Source organism: Erythranthe guttata, chromosome 5, assembly GCF_056151865.1.
Source record: "Erythranthe guttata isolate IM_541 chromosome 5, IM_541, whole genome shotgun sequence".
Lineage (NCBI taxonomy): Eukaryota > Viridiplantae > Streptophyta > Magnoliopsida > Lamiales > Phrymaceae > Erythranthe > Erythranthe guttata.
Window position 1 is genome coordinate 309,060 of NC_142537.1, and position 26,571 is coordinate 335,630.

The 26,571-nt window shown below is 40.5% G+C and overlaps 5 protein-coding genes across 6 annotated transcripts; 3 read left to right on the forward strand and 2 right to left on the reverse strand.

Moving 5' to 3' along the window:
* Window positions 1-122: 122 nt before the first annotated feature.
* LOC105974807 (putative WRKY transcription factor 57) lies at window positions 123-2,855 on the reverse strand. 2 transcript variants are annotated; one of them, XM_012999967.2, is made up of 4 exons: window positions 2,152-2,855; window positions 1,343-1,486; window positions 638-1,079; window positions 123-384 (listed from the first exon to the last, which is right to left on the reverse strand). In XM_012999967.2, exons 1-3 carry the CDS (start codon window positions 2,559-2,561, stop codon window positions 650-652), a joined length of 984 nt encoding a protein of 327 aa, XP_012855421.2. In that variant the 5' UTR covers window positions 2,562-2,855; the 3' UTR covers window positions 123-384; window positions 638-649. The 2 variants fall into 2 exon arrangements, with proteins under 2 accessions (XP_012855421.2, XP_088674485.1); XM_088818359.1 differs by having other exon boundaries at window positions 123-1,079; window positions 2,152-2,809.
* A 13,562-nt stretch (window positions 2,856-16,417) lies between these two features.
* LOC105974627 (uncharacterized) lies at window positions 16,418-19,305 on the forward strand. The gene is made up of 11 exons (XM_012999743.2): window positions 16,418-16,685; window positions 17,230-17,383; window positions 17,489-17,560; window positions 17,775-17,846; window positions 17,965-18,036; window positions 18,135-18,278; window positions 18,363-18,443; window positions 18,536-18,607; window positions 18,708-18,779; window positions 18,880-18,951; window positions 19,030-19,305. Exons 1-11 carry the CDS (start codon window positions 16,583-16,585, stop codon window positions 19,118-19,120), a joined length of 1,005 nt encoding a protein of 334 aa, XP_012855197.1. The 5' UTR covers window positions 16,418-16,582; the 3' UTR covers window positions 19,121-19,305.
* A 698-nt stretch (window positions 19,306-20,003) lies between these two features.
* On the forward strand, window positions 20,004-23,075 carry LOC105974584 (heparanase-like protein 2). Its single transcript, XM_088818360.1, has 9 exons — window positions 20,004-20,422; window positions 20,526-20,562; window positions 20,685-20,868; window positions 20,951-21,105; window positions 21,187-21,420; window positions 21,511-21,700; window positions 21,800-21,925; window positions 22,365-22,464; window positions 22,590-23,075. Exons 1-9 carry the CDS (start codon window positions 20,219-20,221, stop codon window positions 22,902-22,904), a joined length of 1,545 nt encoding a protein of 514 aa, XP_088674486.1. The 5' UTR covers window positions 20,004-20,218; the 3' UTR covers window positions 22,905-23,075.
* Window positions 23,051-24,665, forward strand: LOC105974709 (uncharacterized). The gene is made up of 5 exons (XM_012999846.2): window positions 23,051-23,433; window positions 23,515-23,860; window positions 23,933-24,014; window positions 24,105-24,230; window positions 24,317-24,665. Exons 1-5 carry the CDS (start codon window positions 23,232-23,234, stop codon window positions 24,506-24,508), a joined length of 948 nt encoding a protein of 315 aa, XP_012855300.1. The 5' UTR covers window positions 23,051-23,231; the 3' UTR covers window positions 24,509-24,665.
* Window positions 24,666-24,769: 104 nt separating this feature from the next.
* On the reverse strand, window positions 24,770-25,465 carry LOC105974710 (nodulin-related protein 2). Its single transcript, XM_012999847.2, has one exon. The coding sequence runs from the start codon at window positions 25,338-25,340 to the stop codon at window positions 24,837-24,839; it is 504 nt and encodes a 167-aa protein (XP_012855301.1). The 5' UTR covers window positions 25,341-25,465; the 3' UTR covers window positions 24,770-24,836.
* Window positions 25,466-26,571: the final 1,106 nt, after the last annotated feature.

A 26,571-nucleotide genomic window follows, 5' to 3' on the forward strand; every position in this document is an offset into this window, starting at 1 on the left:
AGCCGCTAACACTGCTGATTGAGTGTATAATGTAATAATATATTATTACAGAAATGCACACATATAAATTAATATACTTATGTTTGTGGGTAAATAAATCATAAATATAAATAAACAATTGCTATATAAACCAATTTGCCAATTTGGTAGTATTATAATTTGGGTCGTTGAAATGGGAATAGTGGAAAGCCCATACCAACATTACAAAGGCCCAATTGTCAAAAGGTTATTACAAAACTACCCTTGCAACTAAACATAACTAAATCCTCACTTATGAATGAATTAAGAATTATACATTCATATACAAAACTGATACATCAGTTCATTCTATTCCCAAAGCATAAAAATGAAAATCCAGCCGTTGGAATTCGGATCCAGGAAAAGCTGCCGTTGAGAAATTCAGACACAAAAGATAAGAGCCGTTGCCGAAGAAAAAGTGCCGTCGAGAAATTCCCAACGGTCGTAAATATGAAACTAATATATGTACCCTTGTGTTATATCGAATTACTAAAAATACTCGCCATTCTTTATTTTATTGGCCAAAAAAAAACTTGTAATGTGTGTGTGTGTGTATATATATATATTATAAAAACAATGGCTATATGAACTTATAAATAGAGAACAAAGTAAGGTATACCTCGTACTATGATCAATGTCGCATTCGAGGGGGCACAATATCTCCAAGGAGTCCTTGTGAAGTTGTTTCTTTTCCTTGGTGAGATAACTCTCCATCTTTGCCTAATTGATTTTTACTTGGTGGTAATTCCTTATTATTAATAATAGAATCACAATTTTCTTGAGTAGTTAATTGAAGCGGCGGCCTTGGGTAATAGCTAAAATCGTGTGAATTATTAATATTGTTGGAAGAAGCGTTTCTTGAAAATGTGGATCCGGGTTCCAGCTGCAGCTGAGGAACAAGACCGCCGCCTGATCTGCAGGGAAATCCAACTGAGGATGATGATGACGAGTGGTGACTGTGCTGCCCTTCGTATGTAGTGATCACAACCGTCGGATCTTCAGACGATCTTTCGACTCTCTTTTTCACCGTGCATTTGCTGTTTGTACAACGATAATAGCTCCTGCATGCATGCAACAACAAATGTTAAGATCCTGTATTATATATTCATGTTTTTGCCACTTTCTTGGTAATTAATTATACAGTAGAACCTCGATAAATTAATAAGCTTGCTTAAATAATTATTTCTCCATGTCCCGGCTCAATAAAAATATACTAAATTACTAGTTCGATAATTTATTAATATTTCGCTAAATTAATAAAATTTTGTTAGTCCCTATATTAAATTATGGAGGTTTAACAGCAAATATTATTTGGGGTACGTACCTGGGAAAAGGGCTGTTTTTGACAGCTTTCTGGCCATATTTTCGCCATCGGTAGCCATCTTCAAGATGATCAATTTCGCTCTTAGTCACGAAAGCAAAACGTGGCTGTCGAATTCGCTTTTCTCCTTTCTTTTTAGCCTTGCTCCTGCAATTAATAAATACATCGACACAGGAAAAGGATTATCGACTACAAATTGTTATCATTCAACACCTTCAAATAGCTGATTATCGATAAGTAAGAGCAAAACCCTCTACGATTTTAACATGCCATATTACGATAAGTTGTTAAAAGCTTCTGATATATAGGAGATTTTTCCCAAGATCAATAAATTAGCTAACACGAAACTGAATGCTCAATTTCAATTAATGACATCATAATTCATAAAAAAAAAATAGGGAAATAAGCAAATTGAGAAATAATATATAATTGAAGAAAATTAAATATCTAAATTTGTTTCATCGGTTCAACGTGCATTTTATTCATGATATTCATGTGTTTTAAGTGGAAAATTAAATATCTAAATTTATTGAAAAAAAAAGTATTAATTATTTACTATAGGAATTATAAATAATAAATAGCGGCTCTACTCTCCTATAATAGCCTCTGAATTGTGCTTTAATTTCGAAAATACCTATCTTCCCCAATAAACTGTACGGACACACAGTGGACGACTTTTCTCATTTTCTGCGTTTTACTTTTACGGTTCTGGAAATTAATTAATGAGCTCCTTTAATCACAATTTTACCCCTCTAGTAAAAAAAAAACCTGGATGAATTCAAACACCGGCGCATGCATTTTACAGTACTCACGCTGTGTCCGACGACGGCGTCGGATTTACGGCGGCGGCGGAGGATGAGCCACCGGAGGCCGTCGACTTATCCCCCAGATCCTCGGAGGAGCTCGACGACACGGACGGATTCGACGCAAAAGTATTGTTCTCCTGATCCACCAACGCCATCGGCTGAGGCGGCGGCGCAGTACTGATCCCCGACGTAGCCACAGAAACACAACCATCGGCGCCGCTTCCTGCCAAATCGGATCCCCAAACGCCGTTAGATTCGGACGGAATATTCCATCCGAAATCGGTAAGCACGCTGCTCTCCCTATAATCATCATGAGTACCACTCCCGAAGAAATAGCCGTGGTTCACGTCGCCGCCGAGTCCCCAGCTCGACTCGGTCGTGAACTCGGGATCCTCGGCCTTCTTCTTCCCATCCATATCAATCCGGCTCAACAGCAAATATCTAAAACACGTGAAGCAAAAAAAAAACGCGGAGAGAGAAAGCTAATAGCTAGGGTTTCTGGGTTGGGGGAAAGAGAAATACGCGTTCAATTTGATTTGTTGGTTTTTCTTTTTCCATCTCTGCACAAACAGACAAGAAAAAGAAAAAGAGAAGCTAAAATAAAATATTTGCAGTCAATCTCTAAATAGGAAGGGCCACAAGATGGTGAAATCTAAGCAAATCTAGTGTGAGAGAGAGAGAGAGAGAGATGGCACAAAACTTAGGCAAGTAATTAATAAATTGTATAAATAACCTGTGTTATAGGCAAGTATAGGAAACTACACTAAAACCTCGATAAATTTAAAATTTTAGTTAAATAATAATTTCTTCCGATCCCAACTCGATAAAAGCGTACTAAATTTATTAGTTCGATAGTTTAATATAATTTTGTTAATACCGATTGTCTTGATTGAAAATTTCTATTATAATTGTGGACCATATGCAATAGAGTTTAAATTCCCACCGGATGAGGTGATTATATAGCCTTAAACATTTTCTTTGTTTGAAAATTTATGCTACTCATGCTCTATTGGACGTATGGTTTTGGGGCTTATGATAGGTATTAGGTAGCTAGGAATACAACTACATATGGAATATTTATTACTGAATTTCCGTTATCGAATCAAAATCTATATGTTATATTTAGTGATATTGACGTATGCTTTTGGGCTTATGATAGCTATTTATTTATTAATACTCCAACATTACTGAATATATATTTATTAAAAACTAGATTTAATGTGTTAATACGTAGTATATAAGACATCAAAGAAACCTGATTTAGTCCGCAGGTCTTCGTCTTCCTCAAGCCAGTTCTGTCCGTACTCCGGTGGATAAACCTGCAACGCCGGGAGGGGTTCCCGGCGGGAAAGCTCCGACGATCAAGTCAGTGATCGGAATAGAGGAAAAAGGTATATGCAATGTAACAGTGATTAGTGTATATTTTTCTCGTATGTGTGCGTATGTTGATTCTCTTATTTATAGATGAGGAAAGCTTGGCCTCCAAGGCTTTCCTTTTTTAGGGTTTCTCTTTTCTCCCAAGTCATGTATCTTGGGCCTGTATTGTCTTGGGCTCGCCTTACCCCGTTTTGGTATTGGGCTGGCGAGTGAAGGTACTCCCACGAGGTTCCGAGGTTCGCGTCATACGACGACTTCGGTCATAGTACCGAACTAAGTCATCATGGGTTCTTCATTATGGGCCTATCATATTGGGCTTATCCTAATAGGCTTATACTTATTTGTTATTTGTCAAACGAGCCCATATCAACTACTCCCCCCTACTCCTTATTTATAATACGAGTTTGCTCCTTCTCACCTCGTGTTATAAGTACGGAGTACGAGGTGCGAGCTCGGACTTCGGTTCACGTCTGGTTGGTGCACGCAACCTTTCCACTTTTCCTCCATTTAATTACTCTGACATCCCGTGTGGTCGATTCGAGTTCCCTAGGTCATCATGGAAAAATTTCAATCAGTGCTTTCAGCGTCGGATTCGAGGCATTCTACATTGAATCTTGGCCGCCCGAAGAAACGGTTATGATTGACCTTCCCTTTTCCCTAGGTCATTATTGAGGAATTTCGATCGGCGCCTCTTGCATCGGGTTCGGGGTGACTTACTTTGAATCTTGGCCATCCGAATAGACGGTCACGATCGAATTTTTTCCTTTCCCTTCTTCTATAAATACCTGGCCCTTGCCATTTTTTAAGATTTTTTCTTTTTCCACCCTCGTGCTTTCTCTTCTCTTATTGCTTCTTCTCCGGCGAACCTGCTTTTCCGAGACAGAGATCTTATCCTTCGTGCCCATTTTCTACCCCGACAAAGGTACTACTTCTTTCCCCCATCTCTTATTACCCCCGCCTTAACTCTTCGAATTGATAATGTCTGCCCGTTCTCCCGATCCTTTCGGCCAAAAAGTGCCCTCCGGGGAGGGGGGTGAAAACCCCGCTTTTTCTATTTCTTCCTCGTCGGAGGAGGGACCCTACTTCTCTCCCTCGGGCAAACTCTTAGAACGGCCCAAGAAGAGGGGCAGAAAAGAGATTTCGTCTTCTGCGAGGAGTGGTTCTCCTTCCCTATCTGAAGGACGAGATTTGGATGACCAATGGGGACCTAGTACTTTAAGCGAGACAGATCTCACTAACTTAGTTCGCGACATAGGCCTCCCTACCGATGTCGAATTGATTCTTCCTTCGCGAGATGATCGCCCTCTAAACCCTCCTTTAGGTTTTAGTACTTGGTTTTCAGAGCAATTCTACTTCGGTCTATCTTTTCCCATCTCGCCCTGGTTTTCTGAGATTGCCCAATTATGTAACGTGTCCCTTAACCAATTCCACCCCCATGCCATAATAATCATGACCGGATTTCGCATGCTATGCGCCTGGTCGGGGGTGATTCCCACGCCAGCTCGCTTCCGGAGTGTAATGGTATTAAAGAATTCGAGTCCTTTCCATATCTCTATCTCGGCTCGTCCGGGTTTTAAGATTCTGATGCCACCTAATAAAACCGATGGGTGGCAAGGTCATTATTTCTTCGCCAGAAATCCTGTTGACACGCCTTATTTGTGTCCTTGGCTCGCCACCCTGCCCGAAAAGAGAAGGGGTAAACCTTTGGCGGTTGACGAATGTGTATTAAAAATGATATCCCACTTTCAACCGAGCCACGGCGTCCCGGATAGCCTCACCAGCTTTCCGCCGATGCTTCGCCACTTCCGTTTTCACGACAACGGCACGTATTCTCTAACTCGGGAAGATTTAGGTGAGTTTGGTTATAACACTAATTATTACTTCGACTCACTGTCTTACTTCGGTCGGTCTGTTTTTTGTTGCTTTGCTAGCTATGTACTTATATGTCTTATATCTCACCCGCGTATCTCCCCTTGCCCGTTTGTTTTGGTGCGTAGATCTAAGGATGAAGAGGATGTTCCGAGGTGATAAGCCGGCTACCCGTCCTTCCGAGCCGGAACCTGGGTTCGAAGCGTCCGAGTTTCAGCGCCCTCTAATCGCTGAATCCGAGAAGAGATCTTCGGAAGAAGGGGCTCTAAGGCCCAGGCCATCGAAGAAAAACGCCGCTCCTCCTCGCGCCCGCGGTGGACCTCTCTCGCGAACTGAGGATTCTGAACCTCCTAAACGATCCTCCGCAATAGTTCTCGCCTCGTCACCGCCTCCTTCCTCAACCGAAGAGGTGGTAGAGAGAGAACCTGCTCCGAAGAAACGGAGGTCTGAGTTGGCTCTTGGGGCGGCTGGGTCATCTTTACCGGCTGGTTTCGGACTTCATCTCTGCCAAAACGCAGAGAATGCCATTGCTGCATGTCGGTCCCTGGCCTTTCCCACCGACGTTGCCCATTTCGGGCAGATGAGTAAAGGCGACCGACTTGAGCTACTTCTTCACAACATTACACAGGTTTGTCTTATCTCGGTCATGCAGACCAATTCCTTAATTTCATATTTTTTATTCAAGGCTAACCTTGTTTGAACTCCTTGTACATGCAGCAATTCGCCATTGCTTTCTCGGGTCCTTTGGGATGGGATGATGTCTCGCGTGAGGCATACGATAACCAAAAGAAGGAGGTGACTCAACTTCGAAAAGAAGTTCGGGGCCTGAAGGAGAGTTTGGCGATGTCTGAATCGTCGAAGGAAGGGCTGTTTGCCGAGGTGAAGAGGCTGCAGGAGAGAGAGAAGATCTTACAGGCGGAGAAGGACTCTTTGGGTTCTCATGTCACCAGCCTAGAAGAAAAAGCCAAAGGGCTTTCCAACGAGCTGTACGCAGCCGGAGTGCAGGCCTCTACTAATTTCGCCGAGGGGGTGAAAGAGGGGCAAAGGCTATTCCCGGGGTCGCCCGAGGGTCTCCGTTTTATTGAGGAGTTCGTTCGTCGCTTCTTTCACCGGTTGTGGCGTTCGACTACTTTCACCCGAGAAGCTTCAGGGTTGGCTCGTTTCTTCTTCTCCTCGGCGGTTGCAGCCGTTCGAAAGAGGTTATGTGGTGCCGGCATCGAATTCCCGTTGGTGGAAAGTGAACTAGCCGAAGACCTTCCCGATGACGTGATCCCGGGTTTTGAGGGGGACGTTAATGAGGACCCCAACTTGGAATGGTGGAGGCCGGTTTACCAGGGCCTTGTTGAAGAGTTTACCCGTCAAGGAGCCATTACAGACTTTGTCGGGGACATTGGGGCCCTTGGAATGGTGGTTAGTTCCGAAGAGGCACAGCCAAGCTTCGTTTCACCGACCCCTCCGGATGCGGAGAATCGAAGTGAAGCAGATGCAGCAGTTCCGAAGTGAAGACCCAAAAAAACTTAACCATTTTTTATGTTTTGTACTTTGAATATGTATTTCTTAAACATTACTCTCTTTATTTCCTTTTGCCATATATCCTTAACAATTTCTCCGTTTTTCCATATGCTTGAAATGTCTTTATTCGCTTTTATGTCTGTGTCGTTTTGGGCTTCAGACTTAGTCTGTCAATATCCCCATTGATCTTCGGTAGTGTTTATTCCTTAAGCTTATCCATCAGCTCAATCTTGTACCACTCCTATATTTTAACTTAGTACCCAATCTTAATATTTTGTGTACGAATACGCGAATTAACGTCACAATGAAACACGCGAGTTAACGCCACAACGAAACACGCGAGTTAACGCCACAATAAAACTTTAAACACGCGATTTAACGCCACAATGAAACACGCGAGTTAACGCCACAATAAAACACGCGAGTTAACGCCACAGTAGAACACGCGAGTTAACGCCACAGTGAAACACGCGATTTAACGCCACAATGAAATACGCGAGTTAACGCCACAATAAAACACGCGAGTTAACGCCACAATAAAACACGCGAGTTAACGCCACAGTGAAACACGCGAGTTAACGCCACAGTAGAACACGCGAGTTAACGCCACAGTGAAACACGCGATTTAACGCCACAATGAAATACGCGAGTTAACGCCACAATAAAACACGCGAGTTAACGCCACAATAAAACACGCGAGTTAACGCCACAGTGAAACACGCGAGTTAACGCCACAGTAGAACACGCGAGTTAACGCCACAGTGAAACACGCGATTTAACGCCACAATGAAATACGCGAGTTAACGCCACAATAAAACACGCGAGTTAACGCCACAATAAAACACGCGAGTTAACGCCACAGTGAAACACGCGAGTTAACGCCACAGTAGAACACGCGAGTTAACGCCACAGTGAAACACGCGATTTAACGCCACAATGAAATACGCGAGTTAACGCCACAATAAAACACGCGAGTTAACGCCACAATGAAACACGCGAGTTAACGCCACAGTGAAACACGCGAGTTAACGCCACAGTAGAACACGCGAGTTAACGCCACAGTGAAACACGCGATTTAACGCCACAATGAAATACGCGAGTTAACGCCACAATAAAACACGCGAGTTAACGCCACAATGAAACACGCGAGTTAACGCCACAGTGAAACACGCGAGTTAACGCCACAGTAGAACACGCGAGTTAACGCCACAGTGAAACACGCGATTTAACGCCACAATGAAATACGCGAGTTAACGCCACAATAAAACACGCGAGTTAACGCCACAATGAAACACGCGAGTTAACGCCACAATAAAACTTTAAATAAATAACACAAGGATTTTTTAACGTGGAAACCCTCCAAATAAGGAGAGAAAAAACCACGGGGCCTAGCCCAGATCGGAAAATGGATGTTTATTAATGGTTGTTTTGCCTGTACAAGGTGTGTCTCGATTTCGCTGACTTAATTGCCTCGATCTCCTTTCTCTCTCTCTCCTTTTTTTTTTTTTTTTTTTTTTTTTTTTTTTTTTTTTTTTTTTTTTTTTACGCGAAGAAGCGTTTCAAATGGATGACATTCCATGCTCGTGGCAATGGTTTCCCTTCTACGTCTGCCAGCTCATATCCTCCACCAGCCAAACATTTTGTGACCATGTATGGTCCTTCCCAATTGGCCTCTAACTTTCCTGTGTGTTTTAGTGCGTCAGCTCGTCGTAGGACGAGATCACCGATCTGGAATGAACGAGACCGTACCCCTTGGTCGTATCGAGCCTTGATCAGGTTCTTACTTCGTTCCATGTGTAGATACGCCGCTTCTCGTAGGTCAAAAACCTCATCCAGCTGTGTCCTCAGGGCATCATCGTTTGTCCTTTCATCAAATGTGGCGATGCGAAGTGTGTCCATTGCCACCTCGACCGGGATAACAGCATCGGTTCCGTAAGTTAACCGAAATGGCGTCTCGCCAGTAGCTGCTTTGACTGTTGTCCGGTAAGACCAAAGGACTGAGGGCAGTTCGTCTACCCAACTTCCCCCTAACTCGTCCAGTCTCTTCTTCAAACCGTTGACAATGGTCCGGTTGGTGGACTCTACTTGACCATTAGCCTGGGGGTGTGCTACCGCCACGAATTTCTGTGTTATCTTCATTTCCTCGCACCATGCACGAATTTTCTTGCCGTTGAACTGAGTGCCATTGTCCGATACGATGCTTCTAGGCAGACCAAACCGACAACAGATATTCTTCCAGACGAAGTGCATGACCTCGTCCTCTGATATTTTTGATAAGGCCTCAGCTTCGACCCATTTAGTGAAGTAGTCTACCGCAACGATGATGAACTTTTTCCGGCCAGTGGTTTGAGGGAATGGTCCCACGAGGTCAATCCCCCATTGAGCAAAGGGACATGGGGCACTCATGATAATCATCTCTTCCCCCGGTTTATGGATAAGGGGGGCATATTTTTGGCATTGTGCGCAGTGTTGAACGTATCGGTGTGTGTCTTCTTTCATACCGGGCCAATAATACCCTGCCCGATATAACTTCTGTATGAGGGCCCGAGCTCCTCCGTGCTCACCGCAACCACCTCGATGTGCTTCGTCAAGGACGTGTTCAGCCTCCTGCTTTCCCAAACATCTCGCATCGATTGTAGCGAAATTCCTTTTATATAACACCTCGTGCCGCACGTAAAAGTGCCTCGCTTTATACGCCAATCGATTTTGTTCCCTTTTTGTACCAGTTCGCTCTCCTCTGAAATACTTGAACAGAGGTGTTCTCCAGTCAGGCTCTTCGTCTATTACCATTATGCCCGGTGTTGGGGTAGGGGCGATAAGGATAGTGATCTTTCTTTCAATACAATCGACGACTGACGACCCGACTTTAGCGAGGAAGTCAGCTCGCTGGTTGTCATTTCTCGGAATTTGATGCATGGTACAGACTTCAAAAGCTTCTTGCACAGCTCGGGCTTTATTTACATAACTCTTCATTCTATCGTTTTTTATTTCGTAGTCACCTTCGAGTTGGTGTATTACCAATTGAGAGTCGGAGTATATTCGCACCACTCGCGCTCCGAGCTCTTGAGCGATCTCCATACCTCGGATAAAGGCTTCATACTCTGCTTCATTATTGGAAACTCGAGGTAACCTAACGGCAAACTCGACTTCCGTTCCAGTGGGATCAATAACTATTATCCCTGCCCCTGCTCCTGTGGTTGTAGATGAACCATCCACATAAATTTTCCACTCCTTTTCGACGGGTATCCTGGTGGTTTCTCGGATGAAATCTGCCAGCGCCTGTCCTTTGACCGAGGTACGGGGTTGATACTGAATCTCATACTGTCCTAACTTGATGGCCCATTTAACAATTCGTCCTGACGCGGTAGGTTGACCTAGGGTCTGCCGAAGGGGTAAGCTTGTGCGAATTACCATGGTATGCGACAGGAAATAAGGCCGGAGTCGTCGCGTAGTGAGAACCAATGCGTACGCTATTTTCTCGACTTCAGAATATCGGCTTTCCGACGTAGTGAGGATCTTACTAGTATAGTAGATCGGTCTTTGCTGATTATTAACTTCCTTAAACAAAACCGAACTGATGGACTCATCGCCTACTGACAAGTATACGAACAGGGTTTCGCCCTTTTCAGGGGTGCTAAGAATCGGCAGGCAAGTAAGGGATCGTTTTAATGCTTCGAATGCGAGCTGGCATTCGGTGGTCCATTCGAACTGAGCTGTTTTCCTTAGTACTTTGAAGAAAGGCAGGCTCTTATCAGCCATTCGCGATATAAACCGGGCTAGGGCTACAACTTTTCCTGCCAAGGACTGGACTTCCTTAATGGAACGAGGAGGTGTCATCTGAAGTACGGCCTCAACTTTATCTTGGTTTACCTTAATGCCTTCCCGATTAACAACGTATCCCAGGAACTTTCCCGCTTGTACTGCGAACGCACACTTAGCAGGGTTTAACTTCATTCCATATAAACGAAGAGTTGCAAAGGTTTCAGCTAGGTCTGCGAGATGCGTAGAGCGCTTCTTGCTTTTAACTAACATATCGTCAACATAAACTTCAATGTTGCGTCCGAGTTGGGCCCGAAACATCCTATCCATTAATCGCTGGTACGTGGCTCCTGCATTTTTTAGGCCGAAAGGCATCACCACGTAACAGTAAGTCCCCGTGGCGGTGACAAAACTTACTGCTGGCTGGTCCTTTTTGTCTAGCGGAATTTGGTGGTATCCCTGCGAGGCATCCATCATACTAAGTAGTTCGCAGCCGGCAGTGGCATCTACAAGTTGATCTATGCGAGGTAAGGGATAATCGTCCTTTGGGCAAGCCTTGTTTAAGTCCCTGAAGTCGATGCACATTCGCCACTGGCCGTTGGCTTTTTGCACTAAAACTGCATTGGATAGCCATGTGGGGAATTGGATTTCCCTGATATGTCCGATGTCCAGAAGTCGCTGGACCTCCTTGTGTATGATTTCGTCCTTTTCGGTACCGAAGTGCCGTCGTTTTTGTTTGACGGGTCTACACTCAGGTCGCAAATTGAGTCGGTGCACCACAGTAAGAGGTGAGATACCGGTTAGGTCACTTGGTTGCCATGCGAAGATGTCTTCATTGGATCGTAGTAACGCTATCAGCTCGTCTCGGAGAGATGGTTCTAAATCCTTGCTTATCCGGGTTTGTTTCATCATACCGGGGACGAGGTCAATCATCATCAATTCGTCCATAGGTTGTACATGATTAACCTTATCTTCGGGGTCAATTCGGGGGCGTTTCTCATCCCCCAAATCTTCTTTGGTGAGAGTGTCACGTCGCCCCTTCTCTGCTATCTTAACCATCTCAACATAACATGATCTCGACTGGGCTTGATCGCCCCTGACCTCTCCCACCATTCCATCAATTGGAAACTTAAGCTTTTGATGAATGGTCGAAGGGACCGCCCGAAAGGTATGTAACATCGGTCGCCCTATCACGATATTATACGCGGTTGGTGATCCTTCGACAATGACGAAATTGACAGTTTGAGTGCGTGTTCGAGGTGGCGTTCCTATAGTGACAGGGATTTTAACTTGTCCAACCGGCGTCAGGGATCCCCCCGTGAATCCGAATATCGCCGTGGTGACGGGGAAGATCGGGAGGTCAAGCTCCATTTGCAGGAAACACTCGTAGGATATGACATCCACCGAACTTCCTGGATCAACGAAGGCGCGAGCGACGTCGTACCCTCCAACGTTAATCGTGATGAGGAGAGGGTCACAATGGAAATCATCTAGGTCCGCTTCATCTTCAGGACCAAACGAGATAGTGGGGTATTGACGATACTTCGGTGTAGAGATTTGGCAAACTTCATGATTATTTTTTAGGCTACCGAGATGGCGTCTCCTAGCCCGGTGAGTATCCCCTCCCGTAGGACCTCCCGAAATCATCTGAATGTACCCTCTTTTCGGTGCTGGCGGTGGGGGCGGTGCTCGTGGCGGGTTTCCGAACTGGGCCTCACGCTTTTGCCCACGAGGTGGGTCTATCTTCACAAATTCTCCGATCTTATTGTCTCTGATGAGACGTTCCACTTCGTCTTTTAAATGTGCACAATCGTCTGTCGTATGTCCATACTCATTATGGAAACGACAAAAGGTTCCCAGTGTAGGGTCTCGTCAGGGGGCTCCGCGGGCGGTTCGAGGCCACCGAAGATCGGCTCTCTTCTCGATTGAGTACAGTACCTGGGATAGAGGAGCTGTAAGGGGCTGGTATGATTGAAATCGAGATCCTTTAGCATCCGGGGCGACGCTCCGACTGGGAACATTGACATCCCTACGAGGTAATATGGACTCCTTGCCTCTCTTCACTTCGCTGACCCGCACGCTTGTGACTTGGTGAGATTCTTCTACTTTCTGCTGGCGGGCTTCTTCTAAGTTAATGAACCTAGATGCCCTTTCTAACAAATTATCGAAATCAGGTGATGGCTCCAGCGCTAGAGCTCGGAAAAATTCATCATCTCTTAACCCTTGTGAAAGGGCCGCCATGAGCACCTCGTCACTGGTAGTTGGGACTTCTAGGGTGGCCGAGGTAAACCGTTTGATGTAACTCCTGAGGCTTTCTTTCTCTTTCTGACGAACGCTGAATAGTGACAGAGAGGTCTTCTTACACTTCTTCGAGCTAGCGAACTGGTTCATGAAAGCTTTGGCAAGTTGTTCAAAAGATCGGATGGTTCCGGCAGGTAACAGACCGAACCATGCTTGGGCCGGACCTGCTAGAGTGGTGACAAAGGCACGGCACTTCACCCCTTCTGTGAGCTGGTGAAGTGAGGCAGTGTTGTTAAACCGACTCAAGTGTTCAGCTGGATCTGACGCGCCGTTGTACTCAAACAAGATCGGTCGGTAGTTAGCCGGTATAGGGTCGCCATCGAGATAACTAGCGAAAGGGCTAGATCTTACGAGATCTCGCGCTGGCCCACTTCGCAAGGCCTTCAACTCATCTATATCGCGTCTTAAACTGTCGACCTCTGTTCTAACGCCTTGACTATTACCCCTTCGGTTCTCCGAATAACTATCGCCCTCGTCTTCAGCTCGTCCTTCGTTCGGAGAACGTCTGGGATCTCTCCTGAGTCGGTTATCGTGAGGTAAATTTTGGGTGTAGTTTCGGATGGCCGCGGTAATCATGGTTTCCACCTCGTCCCGGGTATATGTACGCTCATTGGGAGCCTGAGCGGGGGTTGCAGCTGGCCTTCTGGAAGCAGCTTCGCCATCCTGGAACTCGAAAGAGGGGCTGCTTGGGGTGAAAGGGATCCGACCCTCCTTTTCAGGTGTAAGGAAGCTACACCCCGACTTATCTTTCTGAATGGACGATGGATCAGCACCAGTTGTGTCACGAGTTGCTGCATCCAGCTCCCTTTGTAGGTTTCGGGTAATCGTGCCTTCTTCTTCCATTTCTTCTCTACGTTCTTAACTCAGATCTGGATTTCCAGGGGCAGATCTGGTGTTTTTCCTGGAAATTGTGCTCCAAACTTATAAAGGTTTTCCCACAGACGGCGCCACTTGATTTAGTCCGCAGGTCTTCGTCTTCCTCAAGCCAGTTCTGTCCGTACTCCGGTGGATAAACCTGCAACGCCGGGAGGGGTTCCCGGCGGGAAAGCTCCGACGATCAAGTCAGTGATCGGAATAGAGGAAAAAGGTATATGCAATGTAACAGTGATTAGTGTATATTTTTCTCGTATGTGTGCGTATGTTGATTCTCTTATTTATAGATGAGGAAAGCTTGGCCTCCAAGGCTTTCCTTTTTTAGGGTTTCTCTTTTCTCCCAAGTCATGTATCTTGGGCCTGTATTGTCTTGGGCTCGCCTTACCCCGTTTTGGTATTGGGCTGGCGAGTGAAGGTACTCCCACGAGGTTCCGAGGTTCGCGTCATACGACGACTTCGGTCATAGTACCGAACTAAGTCATCATGGGTTCTTCATTATGGGCCTATCATATTGGGCTTATCCTAATGGGCTTATACTTATTTGTTATTTGTCAAACGAGCCCATATCAAAACCAATATTATATATTTTTAGAAAAATAATACAAAATAATTCGACATTATAAAACTCAAATATGAACTCTATTATTTATCAAAGTAGACAATATAATATCTTTTCTTTTGGATTCAAGACATTCACAATCTAAGATGTTTGTTTTGGTCCCGTGAGGGATGACTTATCTGTTGGAGCAAGTGAGTTTGTGTGATATATTGTCAACGATCGCTATGTCGAGTTTGTCGTACATAGTTAGCCTAATGTTGCTTACGTCTCTCGCGTAATTTACAAGCTCTTATACGAGAGTATAGATTTACTCGATATTTATTTATGGTTGGCTGCGAATTTCTTGTTTACAAAAAAAATATAATTTTGGTTTTGATAATCCTAGAATTTGTGTGTACATACGCCCTGGTGTAGCATCTAGAAAATCGATAAATCGGAAATAAATTCATATCGTAAAAGGACAAGGGTTTACACCGAAAAATGGATGGGATCATTTAAACAAATTAGAGATGCCCCCACTATATATATGTGAAAAAAAATGAGTGGCTCTCAATAGCTAATACAGCCTTTTAGTTGTTCTTCTTTTTTTGCAATTATTTTGGAAACTAAACGAATAAAAAGTTTGATAAATATCATATAATCACTTTTTTTTTTCTTTAATGGGACAGTGAAGATAACCCTAATTTATTAAAGTATATTACTACAAACGGTTTTATCTATCCTACACCCGGTGAAGGTTACACCGGGTGATTTTTCACCGTTGATCTACACACACCAATGTGGGTGTGTGTGTGTTTGTGTGTATATTAATGGTAAAGATCTATCCGGTGTAGGATCTCAAAAGCCTACTACAAACTAATAGCAAAAATTCATTTATGTTTATACATGTGACCTCTTTTTCAGATATTATTTGCATACTAGTCAACGCTAGCTTATGATCATGATCTGTAAGTAGTTAATTACTTAATTAGTAGTTAATTAGTATCAATCCTCATCAAACTTTGCCAACAAATAATTACTACAATTTATATCGACTTTAATTACCACTGACAACAACAAGGCGAAACTACAGACGACAATCGGACGGTGGATAATCTCCTGCCGACATGAAATCAGCCGTCCATTATCGCTCATCATGATTCATATTTAGTGGGAGTTGCATATATAATTATATACAGATGAATTAAAACCTAATTCACGTTAACAAAACACAGAGCATCCAAACATGTTATTAATTATCATTAATCATAATTAGTGCGATTAATCATTGTAATACGTGGTTGTGGTGAGATGATCAGTTTCGAAAAAATAAAAATATACAGTGTTTGATCCCAATTAGGGCAAAACCAGACTATGACACGTGTATTTGATTAAAATGAAAAGTTATTAGATACACACACACGAATAATATGGGCCGAACTCTATATTTGTGATTATTGGGTTGAAGCCCAATAAACAATCGAAATTAAGCCCATTAAGCCAAGTTTCGGCCCAATGAAGGTAAGCACCAAGATGGACCAGACTGACGAGCTCGATCGAAGATAGTTGTTGGAGAAGAAGATCTTAGCGTATTTTTTCATAAATAGATAAATAAAGTATGTAAATTAGGGTCGATAATAATCAATGTAAATCTCGGACGAATGAAGAGATCTTAAGTTAAAAAATAACTATGTATAATTCTCGATATACGAATATGAAGAACCATATTAGGATTACGGAAAAACACCAATAAAACACTTTTACACTCTCTTTTGAATTTCCGCTCTCTTTTTAATATTTTCCAGTCATTTGTTTAATGCAGCCGATCCTAGATCCTACGTCGGGTGGGTTTTTCGACGATCGAGTGAATTAAATTAAAAGGGAGGTCTTAAGGGTGTAGACTATGCGCCATAAAAATTTAATAAAATATTAAAATATATATTTTTTTAATCGGTAAATGTGCTTGAAAATCAGATCGAAAATCGGAACACCGAATATATTCTAATTTCAATAATAGTTATAAAAAAAAAAACAAAAAAAACCAGAATTTTCGTAATTTTGATAATTAATGAGAAAAAAAGGGAAAAAATGCGATCAACCGATTTCACACAAATCACTAGATAGTTTCATGTAATCTGTGTCTCTTCGCAACAAGCACTGTGGATTTCTTTACGTAACTCTGTTTGTTTGAGAAAAAGCTAATTAAAAATGGCGACTCGTTTCCATTTCCTTTGTTCAGTTTTTACTCTGTTGATCGTAGTTCCATCACTCTTAAACGACGTCGTTTATTCGAAGACCCTTAAGCGAGACGGTAATTTTTCCCATTCCGTTCTTTGATCACACTCAACAACATCGTCAACTTTGTGTTGCAATCGAGCTAATCCTCTACTTTGCATCTCATCAGATTTTGGTAGGATTTGGGATTTCAGTGTAAAAGCTATCGTTGATTATGATTAGGTTTGCAGTTCATTTGCTGTGATTGATTAGATTGTATTTAAAGGAAAGTTCTGTTTTTTTTTATTGATTATTCGGATTTTATTGAGTCAAAAATTAATTAGTGCATTGATGATTTAATTCCTTACGTTTGATTAATTTTAGGGCTATTTTCATCACATTGAAATTTTGAAACATAGATACAGAACACGGTTAATTAGTACATTTTACTGCCGTTTTGATACGATTTGATATGCGTTTATAATATGGTTTCATGTTAATCCATTTTGAAGATTGGGGAAAAGGAACAAGCTATCACGATTTCCGACTGTATGTATATATATATATTTGCATACTGCGATGTTTTGTTTTTTAATATATTTGTGGAACTGAGATTTTTGTGAACTGTATGCTAATTACAGTGAAGGCATTGAACGAAATAAAGGCGTCGCTAGGGTGGAGGGTGGTGTACGCATGGATTGGTGACGATCCTTGCGGAGATGGTGATTTGCCACCATGGTCTGGCGTCACTTGTTCTACTGTCAGTGACGGTGACTATAGAGTTGTTACTGAATTGTGAGCCTCCGATTCTTTTGCTCTTTCTTTTAATCGGCTTTCTTTTTTTTCTTTTTTTCCGGAATTGTGTAATAATTGGATCATCACACTTGATTTATGCTGCAGGGAAGTTTATGCAGTTTCGATTGTCGGCCCCTTTCCACTTGCAGTTACCAATCTGATGGATCTCACTAGGCTGTAAGATATCACTGATTTTTTATTTATTTTTGTTTATATGTTTTTTGTTATAAGATAGAATTTCTAAAAGCAATGTAAAGGGTTGCATAAAGATTGCTTCCTGCTAGAGAAAATTACTTTATTAGCACAAAGTCGGAGTTTGTTTTTTTGGATAGTTTTGTTATATTTCTTTAATATGAATCTCTAAAATCTGCAAAGTTATTTGTTGTGACAGGGATCTACATAATAACAAGCTTACCGGACCGATTCCGTCACAGATTGGGCGGTTGAAGCATCTCAAGATACTGTACAGTCTTTTACTCTCTCATACATAAACAATCGTGTGACATTTTTTTTTTTATATTTAACTTTGGCTTGTTTAAACTTCTTGACTTCCTTTTGTGTTTCCGTTACTTTTTTATCAGTAATTTGAGGTGGAATAAGCTGCAAGATGTCATTCCTTCTGAAATCGGCGAACTGAAGCAGCTAACGCATCTGTGGGTGATGTTATATCTTCTTAAAAATATTCATTTCTATTTACTTTTTTTGCGTCAAAATTTGTTTTGAACAATGATTGTGTGAAAAATTTGTGCAGCTATTTGAGTTTCAATAATTTTAAGGGTGAAATTCCAAAGGAGCTTGCGGATCTTCCTGAACTACGATATCTCCAACTTCACGAAAATCGTTTGATGGGGAGAATTCCTCCCGAATTAGGAACTTTGCTAAATTTAAGGCACTTGTAAGATTACACGTCAACCATTTCGGGTTTTTTTTATTGTATTCGTTCTTGTTTCATTAATTGGATTTTTTTATTTCTTTTTAGGGATGTTGGTAATAATCATTTGGTTGGGACCATAAGAGAACTCATTCGCGTTGAAGGATGCTTCCCAGCTCTTCGTAATCTGTATGCTTCATGACCAATTTTTATTAATTTGATTTGATTAAGAATTCTCTTTTAAGGATGTAAGATTTCTTTTTTATTTTGTTATTTCGCAGGTATCTTAATAACAATTACATTAGTGGAGGCATTCCATCACAGCTTGCAAATTTAACAAACTTGGAGATATTGTAAGTATAATTATCTATATATAAAGAATTTACGGGCTGTTACTATGTGTTCTTGTTCTGTTTTCTATTTATACTTTACCTCAATTTAACTCGATTTCAGATATCTATCCTACAATAAAATGTCTGGAGTTATACCTTTCGGTCTCGCTCATATTCCTCGATTGACTTACTTGTAAGTATGATTTGTCCAAATTATTACGAGAAAAAGACCGATATGTGTTATGTGCATTTATAAGATCGGAGATCTTTTGTCATTTGTTTATGTGATTTAGGTACTTGGATCACAATCAATTTTCTGGAAGAATACCCGATTCATTATACAAGCACGCATTTTTGAAGGAAATGTGAGTTCCACTTGTGCTCTTTACTTTGAAAACTTAGGTTTTAGCAGTCGATTTATTTTTTCCGATATGTTGTCACAGGTACATCGAAGGAAATTCATTCCGATCAGGGGTGAAACCTATCGGTTACCACAAAGTTCTGGAACTTTCCGATTCAGACTTCTTGTTTTAGTCAAATCAATCGACTCGGTCAAGAATTTGACTTGTAGTGATTCATTTATTTATTTTTTAGTATTTGTTTGTTGTCATACCATAATAGCAGCCACTCCTTGGGCAATTAGGCTTCAAAGTTCTGTGAACTGTATATAAAAAGACATAATTTTTGCAGTAATAATTGATCCTCGATTCCTCGTCTAATGATGCTCGATTTGTGTTTAATTAGGCTCAATTCGATACTTCTACACCCGTAATATTTAGCTCGATTCGACTCATTTACACATGTAATGTCTTAAAGGTAAATCATGGGATTTTCCAATGTTTTACTGATCTTTATAGCCATAGCAGAGCAGATTCATGAGCTTTCTTTGTATATATCTACACATATTTCTCACACACACAGAGACACGCGCGCGTGTGGGTATGATGTGTAAAGTATATATGATAACAACTTAAAATACACATAATTACAATATACCCCTAAGTAATTAATATGCTTACAGTTACACCCAAAGGCAAAGACGACATTTTCAGAGAAATATTCTATCGAATCAAAAAGATTCTATCAAAAGTAACACCACATGGGGTTGTGTAAGACGACAACATACCTCGGGGGATTTTCGTGATGAAGCAAATATGAGGGGTATTTTCGTAATTAGACCTCACCTCAGGAGGTTCTCGTAATTTACCCTCTATTTGTTTCAAATAACAAAGGGTAAACAGACAAACACATTTTCGTGATTTTTAGCGGTCAAACACTGGTCATAGGTGGATTTTCGTAATTACACAAACATGAGCGGAATTTTCGTAATAATACTTTACCTTGGGGTGCTTTTCGTAATTTAGCCTAAGTAACAACGTATGCAAAATAAATAGCCCAAAAAGCTGTTACACAACACAAGCCAGTGACAAAAGCAATAAGTGTTTGGTGTGGGTTTCAGATCGTGAAGTGTGTCATAATTGGCAACATATAAAAAGTGAAGCACATGCATTATAAATGTGAACCCTTTATTCAACTTTATTTATTTTAGTTAATAATTAAAGAACACTTTTTTACAACGATCAGGATCAATTATACATTCCTACAGAATGTTTCTTTAAACATTAAAAGAAGATGGAATCAAGGGCTGTGATTTTCTCAATTCTTCTGTCAGTTGTTTGTTTTTGTTATGCAGAAGAAGTGAAGGTGGCAGTGAAGGGGGCGGCCCCCATTGCTAGCACTGATGAGAATTTCATATGTGCTACTTTGGATTGGTGGCCTCAAACTAAATGCAACTACAATCAGTGCCCATGGGGAAATGCCGGCATTCCTAATCTCGTAAGTTCGTTTGATTTACACATAATCACACACGTATATACGTGTGGATGTGTGTAAGAATATGTATGTATAGAACAAATCTGTTGATCTTCTTGTGTTGCAGGATTTCGGAAACAAGATTCTTGAAAATGCTGTCAAAGGTGGTTGTTTTTTTTTTTTTTTTTTTTTTTTTGTGTGTGTTGTAATATTGTGAAATTGTTGTTTCATGTTAAGTTTGTTTTTAAGTTAATTTACGATGAGAAAATGGCTTGTTTTGAATCAGCATTCGGCTCTCTGCGGATCAGAATCGGGGGTTCGTTGCAGGATCAAGTTCTGTACAAAGTCGGAAAATCATTCCCGAAATGCCCTCATTTCAAAAGAAGAGACAATGCCCTGTTTGGATTTTCGAAAGGCTGTCTTGAAATGGAGAGATGGGATGTCATGAACAAATTCTTCAACCAAACGGGGTACATTCCTTTTTTTAGTTTTATCCGTGATCGGATAGATTATATTTCGTGATTGATTAATTATTTTTTTTTATTTTTGCAGGGCTAAAATAACATTTGGATTGAATGCACTAATGGGAAGGAAGAAGCTCAACTCCAACGATTCACTTATGGTAGGCAAATGGGACCCACAAAACGCGCACGATTTCATGAAGTACACTGCCTCTAAAGGGTACAAGATTGATTCATATGAACTTGGTAATATCATATCCAACCCTTTCATTATATGTATATGTATTATTTTCAATTTTAAAAAATAATGTCGATTTTTTCGTATAGGAAATGAGCTATGTGGAAGTGGAGTAGCTGCAAGAATAGAGGCAGAGCAATATGGAAAAGATATGATTGTGCTAAAGAAACTAGTTCAAGAATTGTACCCTAACCCTAATACACAACCGAAGATTTTAGGACCGGCCGGTTTTTACGATAAGCAATGGTTCGACACTTTTCTTCGGGTTTCCGGACCAAATGTCGTTGATGGTTTGACTCACCATATTTACAACCTTGGTGCAGGTAATACTTTGAACACACACACTATAATAAACTGGATTTTCAAGAATGTTTGTCATAAGTTGTGTGTGTGTATGTGTGTGTGTGTTTTAGGTGTGGATCCAACACTAATAAACAAGATTCAAGATCCAAATTTTCTTGATCAAATAGCTGAGGTGTATAAAGATATTTCAAGCAGTATAAAGATGTATGGACCATGGTCAAGAGCATGGGTTGGGGAAGCTGGTGGGGCCTACAATAGTGGTGGCAAAGATGTTTCACATGCCTTTGTTGATGGCTTCTGGTTTTTCTTTTTACCCTTTTATTACAAAAATTCAATTTTTTTAAGTTTTTATTATTATTTTTTAATTTTTTTTTAAATTATGGAATAATAATGAAATAGGTACTTGGATCAGTTGGGGATGACATCAGCATTCAACCATAAGGTTTTCTGCAGACAAGCATTAGTTGGAGGAAACTATGGTTTGCTCAACACAACCACATTCATCCCTAATCCAGATTACTATGGGTTAGTATTATCCATTTTAAGTACAAATTTGTTTAAGTGAGTTATGTTTACGGGTGGAAATTGGAACGGGATTTCCAATTTCCGCCGATTCCGATCCGAAATTTTCCAATTTTGGAACAATATTTTTCGTCCCGATTTTTTTTCGAAAATATTTGGACTGGGATTGGAATAAAATATGTGATTCCGATTTCAATTTTCGAACATTCCTATTTTTCCAAATTTTACACTTATAATATCGATATTGTGTATTTTGTATTTTAGGTGACTAAAAAGTTGGAATTATCCGAATTCCGACGATTTCGATTAAAAAATCCGATTTTTAGAATTTCCAATTTCCAATTTTTTTTTCCAGAACAGAGTTGGAATTAGTTTTTCGATTTCGAAAAAAAAATCTGTATTTTCAAGAAATTGCTAATTCCGATCCGTCTAAGTTTTACAGAGCACTCTTATGGCATCGGTTGATGGGCAAAAACGTCCTTTTCACCTCCCACAAAGGCTCCCCCTACTTGAGAGTATATTCTCATTGCTCAAAGAAATCAGTAAGCAGCAAAAACATACATAATATACATTATTACTCAATTAATCAAATTAGCAGGCATAAACAAACATTAATTAATTTATAATCAAGGTTGGTTTTTCTTGCTGTTTTAATTTAATTTACCAGGCTGGCATTTCACTACTTATGATCAACATGTCAAACTCAACAACCTTTGAAGTATCAGTAGTGGATGAGACCAACTTGTACAATCAAGAATACACAAATTTAAATCAGAGAGAAGAATACCATCTTACCCCTAAAGATGGAAATATTCTAAGTGATGTTTTACTGCTAAACGGAACCCCGTTGAAGCTTACGGAATCTTTCGATATACCCGCGATGAATCCACAGCTAGTCGATTCTGTATCGCCTATTAAAGTGGGGCCCGATTCGATAGTTTTCGCCACTTTGAAAGGCTTTAAAGCCCCAGCTTGTGCTTAATTACAAGTTTTATATATTTTTCTAATAAATTATAATTATTAAACTTTAATAAATATAATTATAGCAATAAAAAGTGAACAACAAGAAGAAGAAAAGTATGCTTTCTATTCAGGTTATTTTTTTTAAAAAGATGCAAAAGCAGTAATTGCTGCAAAAGAATATTCTAGATTGCTTGCTTGTCTCCAAAACCAAGTTCATAGCCAATTGTAAACCTGATAAAGTTATCCTTCTTCCGATGCTTATCCTACGAATAATCCCGAAACCATTCGAATACAAAAGCATTGACAAAACAAGGTAAAATCTCGAAAACGAAAAAAGAGGAAAAAAATGAGTTGGGATTATGAATCCAGTGATGAAGATTACCCTGCAGCAGTTGCAGCAGCTGGTTATGCCATTCATTCGCTCGACGAATCAGAACCGTTGGATCAAAACAAAAAAATCAACGGCCCTGATAAGCCCTTGAACGAAACAAGGACCAAAACTGAAGTTTCTTGGATTTTACCTCAACTCCATAAAGGAGTGTTATCAGGTAAGTTTAATTTTTTTTTACTTTTTCACTTTTGCATCAATGAATAAAAACATATATATACTAATTAATTAATTATCTCAGATGAAACTCCGAGAAAAAGTTTTGAGAATCATGAAATCGAAGCGCGAGCGAGTGAAGAGATGCCCGATCAGAATGCAGTGGGGTCCGCACCAGAACCATCCATCAAGGACAGTACAAGTTCTTCTTCTTCCGATAGTGATGAAACCGATAGCAATAAATCCGGAAATAGTAATAATAATAATGCAGCGGTCGAGAAGGCGGACGAGCGGGCCCCGCCTATGAAAAGGCCTTCAACTTTTGCAGATAAGCATCTGTACATGGTCGAAAGCGAAATTGCAAAAACTGGACCTGAAATTTCTATGGCAGATGCTTGGGAAAAAGAAGAAATGGCGAGCATTCAAGAACGGTAACAAAGATTAACCGTAATTAGTTTTCAATATTAATGTATTAATGTGCCAATATGGAAGAAATTTTACAGGCATTTGCGGCTGATAGCTATAATCGATAACTGGGAGATGAAAAAGAAGAAAAAGGCAGATCACAAACTAGAAAACACAAAGGTTAATTTTCGATTTTCAAATGAAATATTATATATCAAGAATATATATATCTATATATATAAGAAATCAAAAAAAATAAAATTATTACAGGCTAAATTGGAAAAGACATTTGCAAAAGCTGTGCAGAGCCACCGCGACGAGAGAATGAAGGCCACGGTCGAAAATTGGGAGATCAAGAAGAAGAAAAATGTCGATCGTGAAATCGAAAATATCGAGGTTATTTAATCTAAATTCCAAGCAGTACTATAAATAAAAACTTAATTCATAATTTCACAATCAAGATTACTTTTTTTTTTTTGCAGAATAAATTGAAGAAGAGGAGAGCGAAAGCTGTGCAGAGTCATCGCGAAAAGACGAAAAGAATCGAAGAAGTAGCGGGCGGAGCTCGGGCACAAGCAGAGGAGAATCGAAGAAACGAGGAGCTCAAAGCGAAAGAGAAAGCCAATAAAATCAAATTAACCGGAAAAATTCCACCAACATGCTTATGCTTTTGAATATATATTATCCACCATTGAATATATATATATATATATATATATACTTTCTTTGATTAAGAACAAATTTGTGTGTAAATTGTAAATGCAGTGAGATAATCAACTTACAAATTAATTAAGTTAAGTTATAAATTCGAAACAAGCTAAACGAAACAAATGATATTATGGATTACAATTAAGGGATCTAGTTTAATTAACACGAATTTAGTAAATCGAAACTCAAACATTACACACTGCCATTTTCTTCAAGAAATCATATATATATATATATATATATATATATATATATATATATATATATATATATATATATATATATATATATGGCCTATTTCTTCAAGAAATTACCAGCCATTTTCAGGAAATCACCTGAGCCAAGGCCTTCGCCGCCGTGAGAGGGCTTCTTACCGCCGTCACTGTAGTGATCTCCACCGTCGCCGTGAGAGGGCTTCTTACCGCCGCCGCCGGAGCTGGTGGTTTGGTGGTCGCCGGTCTTACCGGGGTGGGCGGGGGAGTGGGAACTGCTGTAGTGGCGGAGGTAGCCCTCGGCCTTGTCGACATACTTTCCGATGCCGTCAGTATCGTTTAGCTTGCCTAAGTCGGAGGCGGCGCTGAGGAGGTCAGCGGTGGCGCCGGCGAGTTGACCCTTGTCGTACTTCTCCGGATCGCGGCGGAAGTGGGACTGGGCGGCGTCGGTAACCACCTTGGCGCTGTGGATGAGATCGGATTTGGAGGGCTTCCGGTTGTGGCCGGTGGTGTTCGGATCCTGCGAAACGGGCTTCGTTTTCTTGTGATCTTCGTCTTTCTTGGAGAGATTAGCTAAGAAATCCATTTTTTGTTTGTTTGTTTAAGAAAAAAAAAAAGTTGCAGAAAAAAGAAGAAATTTTTAGTTGAAGGAGCTGATTTTGTGTGGAGAAAAATGGAAAAGAAATGTCAACGGATAAATAGAAGGGGATCAAATCAGTTAAATACGTGTTTGGCACGCGATTGGGAGAAAGTCCTGTTTTGAATTTATTAGACCCACAAACACACGCGCGCGGACGCTTTAATTATTTCAGACTCGGTAGTTAATGGTGTCGGCTGGTTAGTTGTTCGAAAGCGCGTCTAGTTGGTTGGTTGCCTCAACTTGTATTATATTGTAGGCTGTATTTATATTATTGAAAAAATAAAAATACTTGAGATTAAAAGAAAATTTGAAATGCAAAATGAATTGGGCCTGTCTTTGTAAAATGCTTAGTTATTTTTAATGGGCCTGTGTCGTACAAATTTATTGGTGGAATAGCCCTTTTTACAGAAGCCCTTTACTTTGTTGCCCACTTATGTTTTTGGATATCAATTAGGGTCCCAGTAGTAAGCTCAAATTACGAAAAGAAATATTCATGCTTGGGTAATTACAACCACCATCAACTATGAATCTTCTTACACGTCTATTCTTGCGGTGTCAAATTTAGTGAAATCTTCTAGATTATGTGGGATATTCTCCAGTTTGTACCTGTTTTACCCCATTCCAACACCATATTTTGAAACAAGATGATCATAAAATTTGTCTTTTGGCTTGTAAATGTCAGATTGTGGTACATCAAAGACTACATTTTTGCACTAAACGAATACAAACTAGATAACATTCCACTTAATCTAGATGATTCTGACACTATATGGGTGGGACGTGTAAGAAGACTAATAATTGAGGGGTGAGGTTGCAATTATCCAAACATAAGGGGTTTTCTCGTAATTTGATCTTACTTCAGGGGTAGTCATAATTTACCCAAAGAAAAATTAAAGTTCAAAACGAATTGGGCCTGTCTTTGTAAAATGCTTAGTTATTTCTACTGGGCCTGTGTCATACAAATTTATTGGTGCAATATCTCTTATTACAAAGGCCCTTTACTCTTAAAGCCCAATTATTTTATTGGATATCAAATTAAACCTGTGCAAATTTTATTAGAATAAGATTAAAATAATTAATCCTGTTGGGTATTGAATCAAACATTATTGAAGATTCTATGTAATAACTTGAAATCACATGACTAGGGAAACTGGTAACTAAACCATATTGTACAAAT